The 27,572-nt window shown below is 39.8% G+C and overlaps 1 protein-coding gene across 10 annotated transcripts in view; it reads left to right on the forward strand.

The window, feature by feature from the left end:
• KIF1B (kinesin family member 1B) overlaps positions 1-27,572 on the forward strand; it is a 149,229-nt gene that overhangs the window by 85,247 nt on the left and 36,410 nt on the right. For 8 of the 10 annotated variants that reach the window (XM_038537949.1, XM_038537953.1, XM_038537955.1 and 5 more), the window contains 6 exons: positions 17,136-17,229; positions 18,253-18,401; positions 19,585-19,763; positions 20,275-20,412; positions 21,596-21,844; positions 27,221-27,339. In XM_038537949.1, coding sequence (XP_038393877.1) covers positions 17,136-17,229; positions 18,253-18,401; positions 19,585-19,763; positions 20,275-20,412; positions 21,596-21,844; positions 27,221-27,339 — 928 coding nt within the window. Of the gene's footprint in view, positions 1-1,647; positions 7,211-17,135; positions 17,230-18,252; positions 18,402-19,584; positions 19,764-20,274; positions 20,413-21,595; positions 21,845-27,220; positions 27,340-27,572 lie in introns of those variants that run through there. The other 2 variants (XM_038537958.1, XM_038537959.1) reach the window with 2 other exon arrangements.

A 27,572-nucleotide genomic window follows, 5' to 3' on the forward strand; every position in this document is an offset into this window, starting at 1 on the left:
GTCATTATTGTTAAAAGTTATTTTTTTAGAAATAACTGTGCATAGAAAGTAACTGTACATAGGATTCTTTGGCCTAGAAAGTAAGATATTATTTACTAGATGTAATTTTGGTAATCACAGCCAAGTGAAAGAGTACTGTTTTTGTTTTTGTTTTTGTTTTTTTTAACCTAGACTATCCTGAACTGCTCTTCTAAGTGAATTGTTGCTTTTCCAAGGAACTTTTATTTCCTGAATAGAACTTCTTCTTAAGCCTATCCATCATAGGGACTTTTAAACCGAGCATTGCTTTCGTGTTATAAAGATATGCTTATGTTAGTTAGGAACAATTGATTATTATCCTGATAACCCTTGAAGACTAATTAGTTGGATAGTTGGGCTGTTTTGCTTGGTCCTAAAATAGCAGCCTGACTGCCCAACTAAAGTTTTTGAAAAAGAGGTAAAGCTGGAAAGACAGAATTAGAGACAGCATCTTAAAGTGGATCTATTTTACATAAGCAGAATATAATCTGTTTTATGTGCTGATAGGAAGAGTTGTCACTTAAAGTGATACTCCTCAAGTAGATAGAAATGCCGTGAATTTTCATAGATAGAAAATATCTTGTATTTATTAGAATATTACTTGGGGAATTTTAAATGTTTAATGAGAGTATATTTGCCTAGCTTAATTTATGTTCCAGAAACTTCTTAAAATTTTGGAGGTGAAGTGTTTATTGGTTTAAGTGTGTGAAAACAAAAAAGGAGACTCACTATATGATCCTTTTCTTTTATGCTTTCTTGTTCTCTGGATAACAAACGTTAATCGTACAAATGTAGTGCATCAATTTGGCTTGACAAGAAAATAGTAAATCCCATATATGCTCATGGAAGGACTAGTTTCAAAACTCACTTGTCTTCTAGAAAAAACAGTTTGGGTTAATAAGAACCTCATGTGATCTGCTAATAGGGATTCATTTTTAACATCATCCCTGTTTGACTGCTTCTTTTTCTACCTTCTCCTCTTCTAACTTTTTTCTAGGGCTGCTCTTTTTAGTAAAGCTAAACAAAACGTGGCATCCTACAGCCTTACTAACCTTTGTTAATCCGCCTGCTCGTCACATCTTGTATGGCATCTGTGCTCACTCATGGGGGAAAGAGTTTCTGGAAGAAGCAACAGCAATAACCAAGGCAAATGTGGGGACATGGCTGCATGGGTTTTAGCATGTGTGGGGCGTAGATTTTATTGCATTTTCTCAGGATTGTGGAGGTGTTATTTCGCAGCATTTTATTAATAACTTCACATGACCTTAGAGGGAAAGGTCACTGTGTCAATCCTCCTAAGAAATGGGATTGCAGATTTCATCACATAAGCCAGAAAGTGGGAATTCACATTTGTGTTACTAAACAAGCAAAAGCAAATCTTTATATTATGATCTGTATATACTTATGTGTTAATAAACTTACACACCACTTAGGGGGTTTTTGTTTTATCTTTTTTTTTTTTTTTTTTTTTTTAGTTTATTTTATTATTATTATTATTTTTTTTTTTTTGGTTTTGGTTTTAAATTTGGTTAAGGCTCTTTTGCTTGTTTTTTCTTCAATTTAATTTTCCTTTTTTACATTTTAATTTTGGTTATTTCGGGGCCATTTTTTGATTTTGTTTTTCCAAAGGACGCGGATTCTGATAGCGGGGACGATTCTGACAAGAGGTCCTGCGAAGAGAGCTGGAAACTGATTACTTCTCTGAGAGAAAAGCTACCTCCCAGCAAGTTGCAAACCATTGTTAAAAAATGTGGCCTCCCTAGCAGTGGGAAGAAACGAGAACCAATTAAAATGTATCAAATCCCCCAAAGAAGGCGCCTGAGTAAAGATTCCAAGTGGGTCACCATCTCAGATCTTAAGATTCAGGCAGTAAAAGAGATATGCTATGAGGTTGCACTCAACGATTTTAGGCATAGTCGGCAGGAGATTGAAGCCTTGGCCATTGTTAAGATGAAAGAGCTTTGTGCCATGTATGGGAAGAAAGATCCCAATGAGCGGGACTCCTGGAGGGCAGTGGCCAGGGATGTCTGGGACACTGTTGGTGTAGGGGATGAAAAGATTGAAGACATGATGGCCAGTGGTAAAGGTGGAACTGATGTAGATGACCTCAAGGTTCATATCGATAAGCTGGAAGATATTTTGCAAGAAGTTAAAAAGCAAAATAATATGAAAGATGAGGAAATAAAAATCTTAAGAAACAAAATGCTCAAAATGGAGAAAGTCTTGCCACTGATTGGATCCCAAGAACAGAAAGGCCAAGGAAACCATAGATCAAAGGAACCCGTTGGTGCTAGTGTCAGTAGCAAGTCTGAGAATGACGGAAGCAGAGGGGACAGTGGAGACCTTGGGAAAGAAGAGCGCGTTTCCCAGCTGATGAATGGGGATCCAGCTTTTAGACGTGGACGTCTGCGCTGGATGAGGCAAGAGCAAATCCGCTTTAAGAATCTGCAACAGCAAGAGATTGCAAAGCAGCTGCGTAAGCAGAACGTACCTCATAGGTTCATCCCTCCTGAGAACCGCAAGCCCCGCTTCCCCTTTAAGAGCAACCCTAAACACAGAAACTCCTGGAGCCCTGGGACGCATATCATCATAACAGAAGATGAGGTAATAGAGCTTCGAATCCCAAAAGATGAAGACGGAAGGAAAGGAAATAAAGAGGAGACCCAAGAAAAGGGGGGTAGAACAACTTCTAAGGATCTCCAGTTACCATGGGGCTCTCAGGGCACTCGAAGTCAAGATCACATCCAAGTTAGCAAGCAGCATATTAACACTCAACAACAGCCACCTCAGTTACGCTGGAGAAGCAATTCTCTCAATAATGGTCAACCGAAAAGTACGCGCTGCCAGGCATCTGCCTCCTCAGAATCATTAAATTCCCACAGTGGTCACCCCACTGCTGATCTGCAGACTTTCCAGGCAAAGCGCCATATTCACCAGCACCGTCAGTCTTACTGTAATTATAACACTGGAGGTCAGTTAGAGGGCAGTGCAGCCGGTTCCTTTCAGAAGCAGACTGACAAGCCCAACCACTGTAGCCAGTTTGTGACACCTCCAAGGATGAGGCGCCAGTTTTCGGCACCCAATCTCAAAGCTGGTCGAGAAACCACAGTATAAATTACTGGACAAACTTGAAATCTTGGTGGAGGAAACAGGCAATGTTAGCTTATGATTTGAGTTGGTTCTAGCCTTGGCCTTGAGTTCCTAGTATTTACATTATGGTTTTAATGTTGCGTTCCTACGAATCTTAACTGATTTTAATATTGTTAAAACACTGGTAGACATTTCAACACCTCCCTTTTGTTTGTATGCCATAAGTGGGCAGTTTCTGGAATTTTGGACAAAACACTGAGACCTCCCTTATTTTTCTGAGACTTTCCTCCTTGGTGCCTAGATAATACACTTATTTACACAGACTGGTCTTATTTTGGTGTAAATTTGTTAATATTTTCATACTGCCTATAAACTGATTGTATATCCAGAAAGACCTGCCTCTTGGTTTGCAGACATTCTAGAGGGGAATTTGATACACAGAATTAAATGTCTATTATTTCCCCATAAATGTTAGACATTAGTTTAATAACATTTGACTATGTGGACACAGCTTTGGATTTCTTATCCATGTCTGTTCCTGCCTTTAAATACAATTGGAATTTTTATAAGCCAAAACTATATGTCTTTGGACATAGTTTATAGTACACAGCTTTGTATCCTTTCACAGAACTTCCCCATCTTCTTCTACCATATTTTACATAGAACTGATTCCGTAGGTTTGTTTGTTTGTTTTTTAATGTATCAGTATGTGTATGAAATTTGTCATAATACTGAAATCTTTAAATTGGCACCATTTCTGGATTTGTTTTTAGTTTGCTTTTTGAAGTTTAGCATATCATTTCTCACATACACAAACGCACGCACACACACACTCACACTCTGAACCATTCACCAAAATCATGCCAACAAAATGCTTGTATGGCTCCTTGAGCAGTATGTATAAGTTCACAGGGAGGTTATTGGTGGCGAGGGAAGAGGTGGGATGTGGGGAGAAGGCCACAGCGTATGGCTCTGTGCTATTTATTCTCAGTAGATGATGAGATCATGAAATAAATTAACTTTGGTTGGGTTGAGAATAAAGGAGATGATGTATAATAAACTATTCTTTGCGTAACAGTAGTAATGCACACAGATAGATGCTGAAGCAAGGAGAGAAGTCCTGATAAACGTTTATTGTATCAATACCTCACTCTTCTTTGTCGTGGTCTCAGTTTGCCTCACTGGAGAATCCACTAAAAAATACGGATATTAATGGAAGAAAAGAATAGTTTTCTACATCCTTCCTCATCTCTTGAACTTCTCAGCAACTTTTTAAAGAGGCAGTGCGAAGAGCCAGAGATGTCTGTGATACTGCCTGACTCGCGTTGACGGCTCCCCTGAGTCATGGAGTCACCTGCCCAACACTTGTCTTCAGACAGTGTGGAATTGCAACCAACATAGTGATTAGCATTCAAGGAAGCCTTAAAGATTGTGATTATATGGTTTTCTTTTCCTTTGCGTGTGGGCTCTATGCCTTATTAGAATACATTATTTTTAACCATAGGGGTTTTGTTTTGTTTTGCTTCTAAGAAAATGCTTTCTTAATACACAGAAAGTTGCTTCCAATTAACTTTCAGGGTATTTTTGCTTTTGTAGCTAAAACGGTTCTAGTCTTCAGCTGAGGTTTTATGGAAGATGAGACAGATTCGGCAGATTAGGGTGAATGATATTTGTAATGGCTGGACTTAATTGAGACAATCTCCTGTACCATGTGGTTTGAGAAATTCAGTAGGCTATTTCAGATCAGTCATTTCAGTGCATCTTGTATAAGCCCTGGTTCTTTATTATTCTTAGATATGTTAATTGCTCCTTTCTTGCAAAAAATTCATTGTCTACTACAGGTTTCCCCCACTATCCAAAGGTAGAGTGTTTCCGTGAAACCTTTCATAAGCAGAAAATGGTGTAAAGTGAAGAAGCCGTTACCATTAATTTATATGGAAAAAATTTTTGAGGGTTCCCAGACTCAAAAAAAAAAAAACTTTTCTTACACTTTTCTGATACCTTATGACACATCTTGCTAACAGATGCACAAAATAAATCGAGATAAAGCGCAGATGTACATCACAGTTCAGAGCTCTGGTAGCTGGATGCTGAGCTGCTATGTGTATTTCCCAGAAAAGAGCGTGGTGGGGCCACTAGCTGCATGCGCATCCTACCTCTAAACTGGCTCCCTGCAAAACAAACAGACACACTAAATGCAGTTTTTTTATAAAAACAAAAATCCTCTTTGGATTTCTTTCAGTTAGCAAAAATAGGTACTAATATAGGTCTTTCATAGAAGCAAAGTGGCCTAACACACAGTCTCGAATTGGGGGGGATACCTGTATTAATAATAGTAATAATTGACTTGGCTTTCAACTCTGTAGTAAAAGTGGGCTCTCATTTCCCTACTTGAAATAACATAGGATAGGCCTATACATTTTCATTTTTATGGTGACCTTTTAATCTTGTTATGAGCAGGTGCCTCCCTTTCCTGCTAAACAGTGGGAGTGATGAGGTGATGTTATAGAATGAAAAGTAATACAGCATTTTCATTTACAAATGTGGGTTGTGGTAAGCACTGTACCCACACTGATATTCCAAAGAATTAGGTTTGTGTTTGTGCTTCATCTGCTGATCTAGGTGCCCTCGTATTGCTAAAACGTTTAGATCTCTAAAGGAGCCCTAATTTCAGACCAGAAAGAAATGAACCAAGGTTTGATTGATTGCCACATATGTCTCCTCCTGTATTTCAGAGCAGATGCTTGTCTTAGAAAATAACAGGGTGAATAAAATGGCTTCATTGACTTTTTACTAAATAAGCTTACTAGTGCCATGCTTTTGTGAGTTATTGGTATAGCTTACATTGTTTTGTTTTTAAATTTGACAGGATCTCTCCATAAGCCTAAATACTACATGACCAAAGAGAAATGGTCATTAAACTGTTAATTATGTTATTGAAGTATTGATAGCTATTATAGAAAAATGGGGGGGTGTGCTACTGAAATATAATCTGAAAATTACAGAAATGTGAAGGAGTGCTAATTAGTATAGTTTTATATACCACAATGGTATTCCCTGAAGAGTTAAAGACATCCTGTTCATCTAATAAGTCTAAACCAAAGGGCTTTTCCTTTTTCCTTTTTCCTTTCTTTTTTTTTTTTTTTTTTGGTCTCAAATTCTTTCTAGCACTTCAGATTGTTTTCTCCATTCACTGGAAATGTAATGAGTGGAGATTTTTATTCCATTGAACTGACTTGAAGTGACCTCTTGTGCTTTAGGTACAGGTTGATGCTGAAAATAAACACAACACAGCACAGAGTTTGCCACACCGATGTCTGCAGTAAAGGCTGTCAGACTGCAGGAAGTTACGTAGATTTCCTCTGGTTAGCTGCTATACCCCTTGTGCCTGACTGGTCAATTGTAGACTTGCCTTGATGATTTGTTCAAAAGCCTGGGAGGAGGGGAAGCTGACATGTTCTGGTGTGCTGTAGTGAAGACACCTTCTCAGGTGCAGTGCAGACCAACATTTATCCTGAACTGTGTTAGAGCCAGAGTCTGCGTTTTGAGCAGTTTTCATAATCATCCAGTGTATGTCATCTTTCCAAGATTTCAAAATCTGCTCTAGATACTTAGTTTGAACCACTCTAGGTTGTGAAATGTATTGGTTTCCTGCCATCATTACTGTAAAAAGAAGTTGTTAATCTTCTTGTTAATGAACTATGGATTTCTCCCCTAATTTCTAAAATAAAGTGCTTGAAGATTGTCTTTGAGTGTAAGGTCTACCTTTTCAGAAAGGGAGTTAGTTTGTTATGTTAAAAAGTAAAGTCCTTATTCAATAAAAGCTGAAACCATCTTTTAAGAGTGTGATTTCTCTCTGATTTGGGAAGAAGGAAAAGTGAAGCAGGGTGGTGTTAAGTCTGGTCCTGACTTTTTTATTTAATCCTTTTTCATCAGAAGATGGTTGCAAATCACATCTTTTTAAAATGTATTTCTGCATAAACTTGATTCATTTAAAGCTCTTGGTTTCTGTTCCCTTTTCTGTTTATCAAAATTCTATTTTAAATGGGATCTTTACTATTTTATGCCATGTTTTATTTAAATAAAATTTTGTCTAGTATAAGTTGAGTTTACCTTAACTGTGTTTTCAATCTTTTTATCATATAATCTGAAAGTTTTAAAAATGCCTTTCATATGGCTAGAAACTGAATTTCTACAAAGCTTTCAGTAACTCTGTTTAGCCTCTCTTTTCCCCCTTAATCTCTGCTTTTCTCCACCCAGATTATTAGTGGTGTGCTAGAGGTGACACAGGATAAAGCAGAAGAGTTTTCTAGAGTGGGCCGTCAGTCTCATTGATCATTTGGAAATGACATTTTTTATATTGAAAAATGACACAATCATGTATTATGGATTAGAATACAAAATCTACGAGTCTTTTTTTTTCCCCTTGTGAGTTTATGATATGAAATTTGGAACTTGAGAAAAATATTATACTTGGATGGGTCTGCTTCAGGTCTCATACCCTGTCACTCAGGGTACTTGTTGCCAAGATCTGACCATTTCTAGGGTGACACAGATGACAATTCCAGTGCAGTATGAAGTGTGCAGTGATCGTTGTGCACACAAGGGGAGAGTGGGGTAAGGTGTTTGAAGGAAGAGGCCTTGAGCCAAGAGCAGAGCCCCAGAGAGAGTACAACTGGGAATTTATCCAAGTAAAGAATGGCAGAGTGAGAGAGGAATCACGTCAGGTCCAGGGAACTGCTAGTAACTTGAGGTGGTCAGAACAGCAGCTATGTATCAGGGAGAGGTAATAGATGAGGAGCACAGGGGAAACAGAGGCCACATCATGGCATGCTAAGGAGTTGGGATTTTATCCTGAGTGTGATGGGAAGCTACCAAATGATTTTATACAGGGAGTTTGCATGGTTAGATTCACCTTTTAGAAATGGTTAAAATTTGGGTTGAAAGGAGGCAAATTGAGAGCCTAGTGCTCCATTTGGGAAGTTGCTGTATGGACTAAATGAGAATGCTTTCCACCCAAAGCCAGGGACAAAGGAGAGAGGGAGACTCTGATTGAGATACAATCAACAAATTCGTTTGTGAGTGGGATAAACCCTGTGTGTACAGCCCGAAGGGTGATGAATGCGCACAGTTGGATGATGGTTGGAAAGTAAATGAGACCAAGACGGCACTGGGGGGGCCTGGGAAGAAATAGGAGCCACTCAGATCTAAGAACAGGTGTTGTAGGATCCCTGGAGGGAGAAGTCATGGTGCTGCAGGTGGGGAGCAGGGTACAGTGTTGACAAGAACTGGGATGTGGATAGCTCGTTTCCGGCTATTGCTTGATAATTATAATCTGCCACTACAAAAGGAAGGCAGTATTAGCAAAAGGAGCCAAGTCTCTAATGTCATAAACAGATCTAACCAGAAATCCCGGATTGGTGACATTGATTTGACCTTAAATGTCACCTCGGAGATGCTCCAGTGTGGCATTGTCATCTTTCTGAGAGTGCTCTTCCTACCTTGTCTCTTCACTTCTGTCTTGGACCCTAAGCCACTGTCCACATAGCAACCGGCATCATCCTGTAAAAGCAAAAATCAGATTGTAGGAGTGGACTCTGGTGGCTTTCCGTTGTGCTTTAAACTCTAACCCTTCTTACTGTAGCCTACAGAGCTTTCCATGTTCTGGCTGCTTGCCTGCTTCTCTGACTTCATCTCTTAACATTCCCATACTGCAAGCACTTCAGACTTTTTGTTCCTTGAACATGCCAAGTTTGTCCCCACCTTTGGGCTTTTGCACTTCCTCAGTGCCGGAATCCTCATCATGTGTAACTCCTCTTCCGGACCTGTGTTCACATGTACTTCTGCTGCCCCAGCCCTCCCCAAGCCAGCTCTCCCAGGTTTAATAATGACAGCCTGTAATTGTTTTTGTGCTTGTTTGGTTCTTCCATGGGAATATAAACTCACCTAGAATAAATGCCTTATCTGTCAAGTTAGCGCTACCGTCCCTCTGTACATATTATCAGAAGAATGGTTCTGAAACTGGTGTGCATCAGAATTCCCTGGGGGCTCATGAGAGCACAAACTGCTGGTCCCATCTCCAAAGTTTGACTCAGGAGGTCTAGGGTATGACCATTTGCATTTCTTTTTTTCTTTCCTTCTTTTTTTTTTTTTTTTTTTTTTTAGAGAGAGATGGGGGCGGTCAGGGGCAGAGGAAGAGGGAAAGAGAGAATCCCAGACAGGCTCTACATCCAGCACAGAGCCTAACATGGGGCTTGATCCCACGACCCCTAGATCATGACCTGAGCTGAAATCAAGAGTCAGACTGAGCCACCCAGGTGCCCCATAATTTGCATTTCTGATACGTTCCCAGATGATGCTGATGCTACTGGATTATCAGCACCCACCTCTGAGAACCACTGATCTAGAACAGGGGTTGGCAAACTGTTCATGTACGAGACCTGTTAGTAAATATTTTAGGCTCTGTGGGCTCCATGGTCTCTGTTGCAACTACTCAGCTCCCCTGCGACAGCTGAATAGCAGTATACAAAGGAACAAGTGTGGCTATGTGTCAGTAAAAATTTTTATTTATAAAAAATGGGCTTGGGTTTGTTGCATAGGCCATAGATTGTCAACCCTGATCTAAAAGATAGGAACTTGGGGATCCCTGGGTGGCGCAGCGGTTTGGCGCCTGCCTTTGGCCCAGGGCGCGATCCTGGAGACCCGGGATCGAATCTCACGTCGGGCTCCCGGTGCATGGAGCCTGCTTCTCCCTCTGCCTATGTCTCTGCCTCTCTCTCTCTCTGTATGACTATCATAAATAAAAATTTTTAAAAAAATAAAATAAATAAAAGATAGGAACTTTTGAGAACTTCCACTAGTAGCTTACTGCATGACTATATACTGATCTAGAAGACAGATAAGCACCAGATGGTAGTGATTCCATGGTGAATGGCAGATACCCAGCCTTAGGAAGTTCACAGTTGTGGATAAGATAGCCATTAGCCCAGCAGTCACACCAGTAGTTCTAGGGTATATTTGTGATAAATGCTATGAGGGAGAAATGCAAAGTACTCTGAAAGTTTACAATTGGGAGACTCGGAATGAAAGATGCCCTTTCCTTGCTCTCAGCTGATGACCTCCATTTTGCTACACTGAGATAAAGAAGTGATCCTAAGAAGACCTCCTTTTCTGCCCACTTGTAGTTTGTGCATCCATCATGCATCTTTTCCTCCTGGTGGTGGATGGACTGGCCTCCTTCTACCTTAGCCCTGTCATTTTCCCAGCATTCCATCTTCTATCCCCTTCTCAAGAACTCACCATACATTTACCCTTTTCTTGAACACCTCCATTCAAGCATGGCTTTGTTTTACTACTTGGAAAGCACTCCTATGTTGCCTGAGAGCCACTGTTCCATTTCTCTGTTGCTTTTTATAGAAATGCTTCTTAAAGAGTTTGCTGTATGTTTCCCACTTGTCCACCGCTATTATTTCTTCTTGTTTATCCGTTGTTTCTTTTCCCCATTCTTGCTTGAACTCACTCTAGTCAGACTCATGTTCCATATCACCACAGTGAAGTCCCTCTTCTCAGAGTCACCAAAGATCTCCACAGTGACAAACCTGGTGATGTTTTCTTAGTCCTCTGCCCTGACCTCAAGACGCCAATACACAACTATGACCTGATAACCTTATAGCTGACTGGCAGCTAGCTCAGGCCAAAACTCCAAGAGCCATCCACAATTGCCCTCTTTTTTCTCACATCCCGTGACCACATCATCAGTATGTTGTATTTCTTCTACCTGTGAAGCATACCCCAGCTCCATTCTCTGTTCACCACCTTTCCTGGCACCCTGGGCCACCTACCACCATCTCCCTCAGCACTGCTATGACAGTATCATGACTGCTGTCCTCAAGCTTTCCTCCATGGAGAGTAATGTTTTTATTTATTTTAAAATTTAAAAAAATATTTAATTTATTTATTCATGAGACACGCACAGAGAGAGGCAGAGACATAGGCAGAGGGAGTAGCAGGCTCCATGCAGGGAGCCCGACGTGGGACTCAATCCCGGGTCCCCAGGATCAGGCCCTGGGCTGAAGGCAGCGCTGAACCGCTGAGCCACCTGGGCTGCCCAAGAGAGTGATGTTTTTAAAACATGTATTAGACCCATATTACTTCCCAGCTCTAAACTGCCTGATGGCTTCCCTTAGAATGAAATCCACAGTCCTTACCATGTCCCAAAAGGTCATCCATAACCCAGTCCCTGTCTGCCTCCTTCGCAACTATGTTTCTGAGCCTTCTTGATCCTTACTCCACGCACGCAGGTTTTCTTGCTTTTCCTTAAAACACACCAGCCTCAGGCAGCCTGGGTGGCTCAGCGGTTTAGCGCTGCCTTCAGCCCAGGGCGTGATCCTGGAGTCCTGGGATCGAGTCCCACGTCGGGCTCCCTGCATGGCACCTGCTTCTCCCTCTGCCTCTCTCTCTCTCTCTCTCTCTGTCTCTCATGAATAAATAAATAAAATCTTTAAACAAACACCAGACTCCTTTCCCTCTCAGAACCATTGTACTTGCTTTAGTTCTACTTTGGTTGGTATTACCACCATTGCCACCACTCCCCCCAGAGACCTTAACATGCCTGCTTACATCTCTAATTAAAGATCCTCTCTATAGACAGACCTTCCCTGAGCACCTGATCTGAAAGTTCCTCTTGTTCCTCTCTCCTCCCTGTCAGCCCTGATACCTACCAACCTTTATTTTCCTCCATAGCACTTATTACTACTAAAATTATGGTGTGTCTTGTATTTGTTTACTATTGATCATCACTCTTTCCCTCTCCAGTGAGACTTTTGTCTCATTGACCACTATGCTTCTAGCAACTGCATGTGGTAGGAGTGATAGTGATTAAAAGAGCATGCCCTGGAGTCCAGTTGCCTGAGTTCAAATCCCATATCCATGCTTACTTACCAACTCTGATTTTTATAAAATTACTTAATTTCTTTAAGCCTTTTTCTTCTGAGGCTAACAATAGTACCATTTGCACAGGGTTATTGGGGAGATTCAGATAATTTTTTTTTAAAGATTTTACTTATTTATATGAGAGAGCACAAGAGAGAGCATGAGAGTAGGGAGTGGGAGAGGGAGAAGCAGACCCCCTGCTGAGCAGGGAGTCCAGCGCAGGTGCTGGGATCATGACCTGAGGCGAAGGTAGATGCTTAACTGAGGGAGCCACCCATGCAGCCCGAGAAGATTCATAATCCATACAAAACATTAAGAACAGTTCCTGGCACAAAGTAAGCTTAAAAACAAGGATGGGCAGGACAGAGAGAACATCCTAGAAGAGGGAACACCCAGTACCTTTATAAATACGGAGATATATCTAACCAGTTGAGACTTTTTTTTTTTAAGATTTTATTTATTTATTCATGATAGACATAGAGAGAGAGGCAGAGAGACAGGCAGAGAGAAAAGCAGGCTCCATGCCGGGAGCCCGACGCGGGACTCGATCCCAGGACTCCAGGATCATTCCCTGGGCCAAAGGCAGGCGTTAAACTGCTGAGCCACCCAGGGATCCCCACCAGTTGAGACTTCTTATAAACACAAAAGGCTATTGATAAATATATTATTATTTGGTGTACTTCCCATAATTATCCTAGTTTCTGCCATGAAATCAACAGAACAGTAGTATTTAAATCTCTTTATCCATTTGTTGTAGGAAAATCCAATACTTAGAGTTTTCTGATGACATATAAAATGTCCTTATTGGAAGCTCATGTATAGCTTGGTTTGAGGAAGAGGAGGGCTAGTTCAGGTTATGGTGTTGATATTTGGACTATCAACCAAAGATAGAAATTTTCCCAAGTCTAAATGCAGTTAAAATTCTAGGCCCATATTGTTACAGGAAACCTTTCAACGTCAGCTTTACTGCTTCTAAAGCATAACTAGAGCCTTTAGGGAAGGTCGTCCTCATACCTTAAATGTCAAAATCTAAGGATTTTTGTCAGTAATTTCACCAGCTTGTAAACTGATTCTTGAAGAAAACCTCAAGAATAAGCCAGTCACTGAAAACTAAAATTACGTGATTCCACTTACATGGGATACCTAGAGTATTTAAAATCATAGACAGACAGTAGAATGGTAGGTAGTTGCCAGAGGAGGGGGAAAGGGAAAATGGAGAGTTAAGTGTCTAGTGGAGTTTCTGTTTTACAAGATGGAAAGAGTTCTGGAGGTGGATGGTGGTGGTGGTTGCACAACAGTGTGAATGTATTTCACACCACTAAACTGTGCACTTGAAAATGGTTCATGGGCAGCCCAGGTGGCTCAGGGGTTTAGTGCCACCTTCAGCCCAGGGCATGATCCTGGAGACCCCGGGGTCGAGTCCTGTGTCAGGCTCCCTGCATGAAGCCTGCTTGTGTCTCTGCCTCTCTCTCTCTCTCTCTCTCTCTCTCTCTCTCTCTCTGTCTCTCATGAATAAATAAATAAAATCTTTAAAAAAAAAAAAAAAGAATGGTTCAGGTGGTAAATTTTATGTTACATGCATTTTATTATAAAAAATTGGGGAGGAAGTAAAAAAACAAAAAATCCTCAAGATAAAATATTAATATTTTTTCCACCTGAGGATTTTTAGGTAGACCAACCATCTTTCTCTTCTCACTGAAAAGATCCCAAAGAATATATAGGTTTTCTAAGGGGGGAAAAAGTACCCCTGCTCCAGCCTTTTATTTTGAAATATTTCAAACAGGGACGCCTAGACGGCTCACTGGTTGAATGTCTACCTTTGGTTCAGGGCATGATCCTGGGGACCTGGGATCGAGTCCCACATCTTGCTCCCCTTGAGGAGCCTACTTCTCCCTCTGCCTATGTCTCTGCCTCTCTCTCTGTGACTCTCATAAATAAATAAAATCTTTTAAAAAATGAAATATTTCAAACATACCAAGAAGCTGAGAAGATAGTACAATGAACTTTCATACACCCATATTTATGTATTTTTTCTGAATCATTTGAAAATAAATTGCAGGCATCATGCAGTTTACCCCTAAATACTGCTGTGTCTCCTAAAATCAAAGATATTCTCTTATTAATGTTAACCTATCTGAGAAATTTAGTACTGAGTCAGTATTATATAATAAACTGTCCATTTTCAAATTTTCCTAGTCTAAAAAATATAATTGTTAGAAGCGTGTGTGTATTTTAATCCCAGATCCAAGTGAAGTTTGTATATTTCATTTGATGATGATGTTTCTTTTTTCTTCTATTACGTTGGTATTTTTGAATAGGCTACATTTTGATTTGTTTGATTATTTCCTCAAGATTAGATTTAGGTTAAGCATGTTTGATAAGAAAGCTGTCAAGGTGATGTTGTATTGTATACTTCCCTCGCATCACATTGGCAGACAAAATGTCCAGTTGTCCTACTATTTGTAATGTTAAAGTTTAATAAATAAATAAATAAATAATTAATTAATTAATTATTTTTTAAGATTTTATTTATTTATTCATGAGAGACACAGAGAGAGAGAGGCAGAGACACAGGCAGAGGGAGAAGCAGGCTCCATGCACCAGGAGCCCGACGTGGGATTTGATCCCGGGTCTCCAGGATCACGCCCTGGGCCAAAGGCAGGCGCTAAACCGCTGCGCCACCCAGGGATCCCAAGTTTAATAAATTTAATATGACATTTCCAACTCTTTCTCTGTTTTATTAATAGGTATCTAGGGTGACTATTCTGTTCTCTACTCACCTTTCACTCTGTTGTTTCTTGCCTGATTCAGTCACTACATCTGGAGCTACAGTGTTATGTTTTTCTGTCATTCCTTTGCATTTATTCATTAGCTTTTTTGAGGGGGGGCAACGAAGACTTTCTCCTTTTTTCCCTTTACTAGTAGTAGCACTGTGGACTCCTGGGTTCCTTTTAATACCCAATGTGCTATATTGTGTTTCTGTTATTATTCTTATATACCAGCCACTGGGATTCTGTGTCCTTTGGAAATGGCCCCATCAGTGAGTGAGTGAGCACTTCTGTGCTTCCTGGCACAAGATATTCTGAGCTCACCTTGTCCTTTCCTTGCTTTAGACCTAGAATCAGTTGTTTTCCCAAGGAGCCCTGGCTCTTTTTAGTGGGAAATAATAGTATTTAGAAAAGATCTGGGTGCTGGGTATACTTAGAAAATAAACTTATTTTTATTTACTTTATTTTTTAAATTTTTAAATTATTTATTTGAGAGAGAGGAGCGCATGAGAGCATGAATGGAGGGGCAGTGAGAGAGGGAGAGGGACAAGCAAACTCCCTGCTGAGTGTGGAGCCCAAACTCAGGGCTCAATCTCAGGACCCAGAGATCATGACCTGAACCAAAGTCAGATGTTTAACTGACTGAGCCACCCAGGTGCCCCAGAAAATAAACTTTATAAACACAGCCTGTCCATTTTAATACTGTGTGTTACCAAGAAGACTTTCACATGCATTTTTAGATGGTTCATCGTTTGGTCCTTCTTTGGGTCAGATACTTAAATAAAATGTTCATTTTAAAGATGTCAAAAATGGAAGTGTAGTGAGGATTTAACTTTTGCAGAATTATGAGACTAGTAAGAGCAGGTGGCAGGAGCAAAACTTGTACCTGCAAGTTTTTTTTTTTTTTTTGTCACAGTACATAGTCTCCTAAAAAGTGTGTTTCAATATGTAATAAAACTGTTGTGGGGCACCTGCGTGGCTCAGTGGTTGAGCATCTGTCTTTGGCTCAGGTCATGATCCCGGGGTCCTGGGATCAAGCCCCACATCAGGCTCCCTGCAGAGAGTTTGCTTCTCCCTCTACCTCCCTCTGTGTCTCTCATGAATAAATAAATAAAATCTTAAAAAAAAAAGGGGCTGTGTTGTTGGCTCCTGGTCACTGCCAGCTCCACTAAAGCGAGAAAGCTTCCTTTGTGAGACTCTGATAAATGATGAGCCTTGAGAATATTTGCATCCTTCTTAACATTGCCATTGGGAGCTCCTTTCATAATAGAGTTTGTTAGAAGGCTTTCGGTGGGCCTTTGTAATAAAAAGAATATTTCACTTACGACCTGAGGAGAGCTCTGAAAACAGTACATGGCCATACCTAAACCCTCTGTCTCACAGAAGCCTATAATTGGGTCACTCCAAGGAAGCAGGAAACTCAAGCAGTATATCTTAAAATACTATACTTATACTATGATTTAGTATTTTATTATGTAAAGTTCTCTGTTCTTTACTTGATTTATTTTCAAATAACAAACTTTTTAAAATTAACACTCCAAGGAACCTTTTTTGACATTTTTTTCTTAATCTTTCCCCATCATGAAATTTTAATACCTCAAATATATGTTTACATACTGTATATACATTTTTTTGCCCTCCTCAAGGTGATACCAACCTTACTGAGAATGTGTGGAGTGAGTTAGATGGAGAAATGAAGGGTACATCTGATTTGTATTTTTTATTTGTATTTTAATAATACATTTTGTATTATAATAGTGTATTTTAAAATATATTTCTTGAATAAATACAATCTGTAGATTATTTTGGCCCTACTAGCCCTGTGATCTTTTGGTTACCTGAAGGCTGCATCCTGCAAAGATAGCAATAGTTTATCCACAGAGAGCTTCAGAATCCACAGTTCCTGTCCAGATAGCTGGAGAAGCAGAACTGTTGGTGACACTGGTGAATTTTCCAGTGTTGTTTTTTTTCTGGAATTCCTTGAGGTGTGAAGGTACTCCTTAAATATCACAAATAAATAAGTTTAAGAGATGCACATGTTTGGCTCCTCAAAGTCCCCCTCTGTGTGGACATCAACCCCAGATAAAGAACTCTGGAATCTGAGAGAGCAGAGAGAGACTGCAGTTAGCTTGCTTCAGCATTTACCCCTTACAGACTATTTCGTGTACTTTGGGGGCTTTTCCTAAGTAATTCTCTGTTTTTTGTGGTTTTCTGCTTCCATCTTTTCCTCCACCTATTGCTTTATCTGCTTTCCTTGACACTGCTCTCACTCTTCTCCTGCATCCACCCCTCCCTCTCCTACATGTCCTCTCCTCTCTTCTTGCCCAGGACTACGAGAGTAAGCTGCAGGCCTTACAGAAGCAGGTTGAGACCCGCTCCCTCGCTGCAGAGACCACAGAAGAGGAGGAAGAGGAGGAAGAAGGTGAAATCCAGAGACGGAAACTTTCCTCTGGATAACTTTTGGATCTGTACTATCAGATTAACCCTTTACCCGTGATCAAAGCTGGAGTTGATTGTGTGTGACCCTTCCATTTATTGAGATTTTACCAAGCCAGTTTAAAGCTGATTCCAAAGATTCTCAGTGCGGAGAATACAGACTGTGCTCTCTGAGGTGGGAGTGAAGCTGATTGGGTTCCTTAGAACACAGGACTTTCTATGGAACTCAGTCTCCATAGAAATATTTTGGGCAGTTTGCATATACTGCCTCAAATTACTGTACACATGAAGTTCATGTATCTGTTGCAGATAAATGTAGAGATTGATCTTTAAAGATAATCTCTTTTATTTACTAACTTATGGTTTATGCCCAGGAATTTCCAGAGAGGACTTTGGAATATATTAATGTACACTAAAGCCATTTGTGGCAGATTTCTCATCATAATTGCATAGTCATGCCTACCTATTATGAGTTTCTCAGAATTTCTTAGCTGAATCAGGGCTTTAATGGTTAGTGCATTATAATACAGTATGAACATTTCGTTTCTCCCCGCACAACCTCCTAGTAATCTCAAGGCTTCAAATTAACTTTGGAGAAACTCTGATTTATGTACTAGATTATTTATTTTTCAATATAAAAGTAAAATATGACCTTTTTGTTTCTTGTACTAGTAAGAGAAATCGATATATATGAAGTTGTACAATATACCAGAGACTTTTTCTTTACTATAAGCTATGTATGAGATATGTTTTTTAAAAAGGTAAAGAAGTCTATTCCTTTCATGTACTGTTTTAAACAGGATTTTTTTAGGTTTTCTGAGCTATAGATACTACCTTCATAACATCAACAGAATTTAGTCAGCTTTACTGAAAGGCAGAAAACAAAAAGCAGCTGAATGGAGAAATACGGGAAAATACTTTAACTTGTTAAGAGAGATGAGGTAGAGGAGAGATGTAATTTCCTTATAGTTATGAGATCAGCCTTTGTTACACTCGTTTACTCTTTCAGCTCCTTGGACACAACATGAATTTGAACTGGCCCATTGGGCCTTCCGGAAATGGAAGTCTCACCAGTTCACTTCATTAAGGGACTTACTCTGGGGCAATGCTGTTTACCTGAAAGAGGCCAACGCAATCAGTGTGGAACTGAAGAAGAAGGTATGGAGGGTGGGAGGCCTGGGTCATCTGATTAATAGGAGAATGCTACTCTTGGGTTTCTAAAAATTTCAATTTTCTTTTAATTTTCTACCATTACATTTGCACCTATAAGTCCTAAGTGCCTTTCCTCTTCTAGGGTCTGAGAGACAGGTGTGTGTAGTGGATAAGCCCTCTGCACTCAGCCAGCCGGGCTCCAATTGCAGCACTCCTCTATGTGTTGACCCTTATAGCCCTGTGCCTCCATTCCCTCATCTGTAAAATGGGCTTGGCAGTGGGGAATGGGCCACCTGGGGTTCTATGAGGCATGAAAGAGCGAGTAGATGTAAAGAACTGAAATAGCTCATGGACTTGGTAAAAAGCAATAAATGTTACTGATTTTTCTCATTACCAGAACATCACACCATGTCTTAGATTCATTCTTCTATATGTCCCACTGGTGGATGGTCTGGGGGCTACTAGGATGACAGGGGGTGTGCAGTATCACATGGCAGGAAAGGGAACAGACTACTCAGCCTTGGGGAGATTCGTTTTCTTCCCCCAGGGCTGTATCCTAGCTCTGTAAAATAGGGATAAGGTATCTTCTTCATTCAGGCTTGGCAACCCATTTCATTTTGTAATTACTTACCCCTCTCTTGAAATAGATGAAATGCAGGTAGGGACTATGTCTTGTCTTCTTGCTGCTGTACCCAGCATTTACTTAAGGTCTGTAGGTGAAAATATAGAGTGGTAGCAAGAAATAACATGACGTGGTACACCCAAAGTACTTACCATGTAGTGTAGACACTTTTAAGAGTAGCACTTGTGATCTTTGAATTTAGGATGAAAGGCCAACTGTGACATTTCCACCCCCCACTCAGCAAGAGATTAGAGATGTCCTTGTGGGTCCAACTCTTGTTCTCTTGTGTAAATTCAGTCAATCAAAATATATGTACTGAGATTTTAGTTTGTGTAAAAACACTGTGCCAGGCTAGAAAAACAAGTTCTGTAAATAGCTTAATTTGAAATTAGGATTATTCTCTACAAGTAATATACAAGTGTCCATTTTTTCCCCCAGTTAATCACAGGCTGCTGGTTGAGCACATACTACACATTTGGCCTCTTTTCCATGGGGCATGATTATATCACCTCGTTTCTGAAGCTGACGCGCTGAAAACATAAAGGATGGTTTCTTCTTTCCACACAGGTGCAGTTTCAGTTTGTTCTGCTGACGGACACGTTGTACTCCCCTTTGCCTCCGGAATTACTTCCCGCTGAGATGGAAAAAACTCACGAAGACAAGCCTTTCCCTCGTACTGTAGTGGCAGTAGAAGTCCAGGATCTGAAGAATGGAGCGACACATTATTGGTCTTTGGAGAAACTCAAGTATGAAAACATTCCTCATAAAGCCAGTTATCTTATTTAGGAAATAATAATGAATTGCTCATGTGGGCTCCTTCAAACTCTCCACCGTATGATGGCACTACTGCTTCCTTTTCTGTGGTGCTAAATACTGTTGCTCACCAGTAATATTACAGATCTAGTAATTATTTATCTTTTCTGTTCTGGATCTGATGATCAGGTCTCTTTTGCCTTTAACATGGTGAAATATTTTCCACCATTTCAGTGTATTTGAGACATCATATACCATTGAACCATATTCTCTTATGATTCAGTAGAGGTTAGGTGGCCATTTTTTACTTTTGGTGGCTTGTCTCTACACTCAGACATCTTTTGAGTTTCTGTACTTTTGGCCTTCATCTTTTTTTAATATTCCTTAAATGAAGGGAGCAGCCTTTTTTTTTTTTTTTTTTAAATCTTGCATGGAAGATACTTCCAAAGTGAAATTTTAATGCATTTTCATAATATTAACCCAGTGCACTTTATGTTTATTTAGGCAGAGGCTGGATTTGATGCGAGAGATGTATGACAGGGCAGGTGAGATGGCCTCTGGTGCCCAAGATGATGGTGAAGCCACTGTGACTGGCAGTGATCCATTTTATGATCGGTTCCATTGGTTCAAACTGGTAGGAAGGTACGTGATGATTTCATCAGTCTTCTTTTTAAATAGTGAATGATTTTGTTTAAAACCTCAGCAGATATTACAGAAAGTTAAAAGAAAATATGTGCAGAAATGCTCTGTGTGTAATCTTACCCACTCTAGCAGAGCCACTGTGTCACTGGATATACTTCCCTTCGTTTTATTCAGTGTGTGTACTGAAGTCTCATCTTTCAACCAGAGTAATTGACAGTCTTCCCTACCACGTACAGTTGAACACGATAGATTTAAAAGAAAAAGAAAACCTGTGTCTCTGTCCTGCACGGTTTAAAATCATAGTATGACTTACAGCTTACCAGCCTGCAGCCTCTCCTTGATCCGACCTGTCCTTGCTTTTTTTTTTTTTTTTTTTTTTTTTTAAAAGGCAGTTTATCTCATGTTAGTCATTACCACAGGTGAGCCAGCTGCAGACCTTGGTCATCCGCTTGAGCCTCTTTCGTGTATACATAAATTTCAACATGTAATGAAAACAAGTAGTGCCCCTGTGAATCCATACTGAGTCCAGGTTCTTATAGGTTAAAATTTAAAAAGCATAGAGATTGAAGTTTTTAGCTTTATGATTTCGGAATTTGAATTGTTTTTCCATAACAAAAATTTTCTGACAGTTTTAAAGGAACTAGGTATAAAGGAAGAGCTGAAGTCATAGTATATTGTAGAAAAGAAGTTAAATCCTATCCATTCCACTCTGATAGTAGAAGGTTTGTAAAAAGTTGAATTGGACAAACACATCTTACCCACACAAGGCATATATTTGCTCTGGCATACACCATTCTATCCATTTTGTTTTCTGCTCCAAAATGACATGGAATTGGAATAAACATCTCAACTTTTTATTTCATCAAGTGTTGGGTGGCTCCTTTGAGGCCTGCCTGCTGATCTTTTGTGTGTATTGGAAAATATAAACATTTTTACAACACACTATTTACCTGGGATCTTCTACTCATGTATTTCTTTTGCTTTTCTTATTCTAAGGACCAGTCCTTGTTCCCTTTCCCCTGAACCAGATGATTTATGCTTATTTTATCCTTTTGCTTTTCCACTTGCTTTTATTGTGTTGATTCCCCAGTGGGTTCTGTCCTGTTGACACCTGTAGCTTCCTGTTTAACCGACTATTCCTCTCTCCTTGGCTGTGTCCCTTGGCGTCTTCCCTGGTGTCTAGCTCCCCCATTTTCCACGGCTGTGTCAATGAGCGCCTTGCTGACCGCACACCCTCCCCCACTTTTTCCACGGCCGATTCCGACATCACTGAGCTGGCTGACGAGCAGCAAGATGAAATGGAGGATTTTGATGATGAGGCATTCGTGGATGACACCGGCTCTGACGCAGGGACGGAGGAGGGATCAGATCTCTTCAGTGACGGGCATGACCCGTTTTACGACCGATCCCCATGGTTCATTTTAGTGGGAAGGTTGGTGAGGTTATTGTGAGAAGGGCGAAAAGGGACCAGCTCTTGCTTTAAAGAGGCTCCTTGTGCAATTTTGGATGATCTTTCCTTAGCAGATTCAATTTGTGACATGCTGATTGGGTGAGGGAGAGCTCTTAGGCAATGTTTGTGAGGTATTCAGTCTGATACAGCATATGGCAATGTGTGAAGGCTCTGCATGGAATAGTACCCCTTGTCTTAAAGTGCCCAGTAATTTCCTTCTGAAGGAGAAAACCCCAGAGGAGAAAGTAATTAAAGCTAAGAGTCTAATATTACAAGATCAGAGAATGTTACTATGTTCTGATGCTTCCTTTTGTAGGAATGTGAGTGAAAAAGCATATGGGGATGACATGAGAAGGAGAGCAGAGCAAGGCCAAGGTTAGACTAAAAGATTTGTAACACGAGCAGGAATCAAGAGGACAAAAATGGAATCAGGAGTAGTGTTAGGTTACTTAAAAATAAAATCTAGGGCAGCCCCGGTGGCTCAGCGGTTTAGCGCCGCCTTCAGCCCAGGGCCTGATCCTGGACCCCCAGGATCCCTGGGTGTGGAGCCTGCTTCTCCTTCTGGCTGTGTCTCTGCCTCTCTCTGTGTGTGTCTTTCATGAATGAATAAATAAAATCTTTAAAAAAATAAAAATAAAATCTAAAACAGGGGCTCTGGGTTGGCTCCTGGTTGGCTCCTGGTTGGCTGGGTTGGTTGAGTATGTGACTTGATCTTGGGGTTATGAATTTGAGCCCCACCTTGGGTATAGAGATTTCTTAAAAATAAAATCTTAAAAAATAAGTAAATATAAAGGAGTAGTGTTAGGTTTATTTTTTGTTTACTTTGAGTCAAGAAAAGAATCAGAAACATGAAGTTTGCTTTTGTCTGGAATGGATGCCTTTCTTTGGCCAGTTTCACTGAGCCTATCTGTAGATCTTTGGCTTCTGCCTGAATTTTACCTATAGGTTTTATAACGATGAATCTCATGAAATTATCTATTGACACCATCAACAATGGATATTTGTTCAGCACTACATGAAACTGCTTTGTGTTGTGTTAAGTTTGGTTTTCCAAACTGAGGCCTTGTCTCTGACCCCATCTGTCAGTGATGCAGAGCTCTCACGCACATGCTCCTCATACTGGAGTCTTTGTCTGCACCCAGTCTTCATGCTGAAGTAATTTTATTACAAAGTCAACAGTGCAGCACTCACTGAATTAACAAAAAGTATGTCCAGGTTTTAAGGTATGCAATTTATTCTTTAAACAGTGCATTTGAACCACATACTGCTAAGTCCTTTAAAAATAAGGAACTATGCCAGTGTTAAATGGATAAGCAAAAGTTCTCTAAAAATTGAAGTGCAGCAAGTGTCCAGACTCAGTAGGGAGGTAAGATTCTAGAACTGGGCTTGTAGTGTGATGTTGGTCACCTGGCAAGGACTAACTACTATAGCATATGATCGCTATTGTGGAAGGAGAGAAAGACAAGTTTTCTGGTAGACATGAAAGCCTCAATTATGATCATGGGTCATGAGTAATTTGATATTAGACAGTCTCAGGATTTTATGATAGTGGAGGGGCATCTGTTCAGTTTTTCCATGAATAAACATTAAGGGATTATGTAGCCATGAATATTATTTTCTACTGGTGTATTGCCAGGAATAGATGCTTAGAATTTTGGAGAAGCTGATTTGTATTAAAACTAAGAAAAGTAGTTCTTTGTACAAATAATAGGACCATAGTGCTTTTTAAAACTTTTATAGCTGTGTGTGTTCTAAAAGGATTGGAAATTAGAACCAAGTTTCTATTCATAAACTGCTTGATCCTGGTGCCAGTTGTGCAGCTTCTGATGCCACTCTTTTGCCGCTCATTTCACACAGGAAGAAATATGTAGCTACCTCTTACATGGCACGTAGGGAAGAATACTGACGCTAAGAGAAGTCTGAGGTGTAAGGTAGGCTTAACTTAAACTGAGGCCTCTTGGGTTCTCAAGTATAAATGAGGAGTTAGGTAGGAAAACAGAGCCTTAAAGATCTTTTTTATCTTTCAGATTCTGTCATCTACACTAGCAAAGTGAATATCCTAGTTAAGAGTTCTGCTCCAAAGCATTTGTATTTTGAGTCACTTGTATGGAGAACTTAAGTCAGAATCCCGCTTAATATGGATATTCACTGGCTTAAAATATATGCATTATTTTCTCTATATTTTTTTCATCTTAATCAAATCAGATTTAAGTGTAGGTATAAAGCAATCAGCTCTGCCTTGATTTTCAAGTAATTTGCATGTGTTTGGCTTCCCAGGTTCTAAAACTAACTTTACTTTTCGAGGAAGAGGTTAGTGGAGGAGGTGAAATCATGGCCATCCATAAAGTGAAAGATAGCTCTTTACTTTCACTCTTAACTACATTTCTCATCTGCAATCAAAATTGAGTGGTAACTGCAAAAGAAGTAACTTCTTTCCTGTTTTTGTGATTTTCACAGGATTGGATTTCCCATATTGGCTCATAATTGCAAATATAATTCACTTGTAAAATTTTCTAGTTTCTTGTGAAATTCCATTTGTAGGTTTTGTTTCTTGGCTTTGGCTGCCTCTGGTGAATTTTTGTATGAAAATGAAAAGAGCTTGTCCCTTTAGCTGTTCTCTTATGGCATGCTGGGATGTTATGAACCATCCATCATAATTTGGGATTAAATGTAAAATGTTTAAGCTAGTCTTCTGGGATCAAAGGGGGCAAAAGATGGTTATCCTGATACTGAAGTCTGAACTGACATTGTTTTCTGTAACTAGAACCATAATTATGCTAATCTGTCTTATCTTTATGTTGACAAAATTTGTTTCCCTTTTTGATGTAACTTCACAGAACTTATGCTAATATACCCTTTACATCTTCCCCTCTCTCATCCCTGTTCTCCTTCAGTCTGCTAGGTCAAAGTATAAGGACTCTCAAGAATGCAGAGTATTTATAAAAATTCCAGCTTAAAAAACTTCAGAGGAGAACATCTACAACATTGACTTTGGGCTGAGGACTGTCTTCTGAAAATAGGACAGGGAGAGCTGTTTAGTACTTGTTCAGTTGTGTAGCTACCGTGCCAGTGACCCTGCCACTGCTGTAGAATTACAGAAGTCTCTTTTCCAAAAAGGGAAATACACAAGAATACTTTCTGTTCTTTCACCTTTGGAAGAGCCATTGCCATAGGTAGAAGGGTGATTCTTGTCTTTAATATGTGATCAAACAGTACTTTGTTGTAATGCATGTGTGAACATGATATGCAGTGCCTTTAAGTGGGAAATTTTTGAAAATTAAAAACAGGGGTTCCTGGTGTAAGTCTAAAAACAACTGTACCAATTAAGTATAGTTAGGAACCTAAACATGTTCTATATATAGTTAATAGCCATCTTGAGGTTACCTTAGAAAAATCAACCTAGTATATAAGTTGGATGGCTTTGCTTCTCTACCTCTGGTGTAACCCATTTTTCTGGAAAATGTTCCACTTCTAGTTAAAGATAGAGGACAAATAGCATTTTCTATTCATGTATGTACATAGCTGTTCAGTCATATCAATTAAATGTTGAGCGTACTTAATAAATATAACCAGACCCTCTGTAGACAGTGGCAAGCAAAATCAGACATGATTCCTGGTCTCACAGGTTTACAGTCTGGTGGGTGAGACAGACAAATTAAACAATGACATAAATAAATGTAAATCATAGCAGTGATAGAATCATGTGTGTTACTGAGATCCCTTAATACTGGGGGAACCTGTCCTAAGAGTGGTGTTCAGAATAAGATCTACAGATGTGAAACCAAAGGCTGAGTTCAGAGAGGACTCCAGGCAAAGGACAAGTATGTGTGGTGACTCTGTAATGGCAAGGGGCATTGAAAGTAAGCAAGCGAGGTTGGAATGCCATTAAGAGACAAAGGTAGTCTGTATGGTGCTGACTTTGGAAGCAAAGCAATCCATTAGGTACTGTATGCCAAATTCTTAGTCTTTATTTAAAGTCTGTTACAGTAGCTTATATTTGAGTCTTGTTTGCAGTCCTTTTTAAAATACTTTTCATTTTTAAATTTTTATACAACAAAGCTTTAATCCTCCGTTTTTTAGCATTTCCTTCCCCACCTTTGGAGCAGACTGAAAGGGAAGTAGACTTCATTTGATCTGATTCAGTGTTTTACTTACAGTTTTTTTTTTTTGTTACACTTTTCATTCACATTTCATTTATGCTCTTAAAGTTTTATTAACATGTGTTTTTCTGCGGTGTATTTTGTCTATTTTCAGTATTTTTTTTTCATTACTTTGAGTTGAAATCCCACAAATCCACCCATCTTCCATTTCTCTTTGTTTCAATGTAGATTCAAGCGGGAAAAGAAGCAGACAAGTATATGTGTCACGTTCAGTTATGTTTGATTTCTTGGTGCAAATGTTTACTCTTTGTCTTGCCTTTTGTTCAAAGATCAGCATATACCCAGTGGGAAGACAGGAGTAACAGTAGGAACTAGATTCTGTATCATATCCACTAACTTAAATGAACACATCTCAGCTTTGTGATTGCATTTTTATTGTTTTCAAAAAAAAAAAAAAGGCTACAAAATAAAGTAAAAAGAGTACAAACGTGATGGGACTCTGCTATCCTGTTTGAAATAGATGATAGGTCTGTAACTTCCCTTTTGTGTTTCCATTTCTGAGTTACGTTTAGGACTCCAGGAGCAAAAGCAGTCCTTAAGGGATGAGCTGTCTTCTCCCTGGACATTTGCCTCAGGGTCCAACCAGAGTCTCCTAGAAGCTTGCTACTCAGAACTCAGAAACTGGCTGTGAAGCTTCTCCGTTCAAGTGTGTCAGCCACCTGCCTGAAAACAATAGTTATTTCCTGGAGCATTTCCATGATGCTGTGATTTGGAATCTATTTTAAAATTACTAACTGTATTTCAGTCACATTTCCCTGCCTCTTTTTGTCTCCTGACTTCTGTTTTACCTCTTGGGAGAAACAAAACAAAACACCTTTATAATTCCTTATGTTAAAAGGTTAAGCTCTTCAATGAATTCCCTTTTCTGTACCCCTAGCAAGATCCATAGGGCAGTTATCTTGAAAGTCTACTTCCAACTGTTACTCTTCTACCTACACTAGTCTTTTTAACTAGTCATTTTTATAGGGAGTAGTTTGGTATAAGTTGGTCTTTGTCAACTGCTTTACTAAGCATTTGCATTTCTTTCTGTATTATCTGTGCTGAAAAAGCCAATGGGAGGCAGTCTGGTAGTACAGAACAGAAAGGTGACCTTAAAACAGGGCCCAGAAGCCCTGAAGATATTCTTGGTAAATCTGAAAACCCATCTTTTTTTGTCTGTGGGGTGCTCAGATGTTTGTCTCCTGGTTTCTGTCTCTAGGGCATTTGTTTACCTGAGCAACCTGCTGTATCCTGTGCCCCTGATTCATAGGGTGGCCATTGTCAGTGAGAAAGGTGAAGTGCGGGGATTTCTGCGTGTGGCTGTGCAGGCCATTGCAGGTAGGTGACCATCTTCTGGGGTGAGAGCTGCAGAGTCTTTGCCTACAGACAAAGCAGGCCAGTTCTGTATGGGCCACACTTCAGTTGCATGATTCCTTGTCTGTCTTAGAGAAAGCTTTTATTGCTTCCTTTTAGTTATTCTCCAGTATCATAAATAGGTTGTTTAGTCTGGGCCACAGCTATTTTACAGTAATGGGATGAAGGGATTTCCTTTAACGTAAGGAAAAACTCGG

Source organism: Canis lupus, chromosome 5, assembly GCF_011100685.1.
Source record: "Canis lupus familiaris isolate Mischka breed German Shepherd chromosome 5, alternate assembly UU_Cfam_GSD_1.0, whole genome shotgun sequence".
Lineage (NCBI taxonomy): Eukaryota > Metazoa > Chordata > Mammalia > Carnivora > Canidae > Canis > Canis lupus.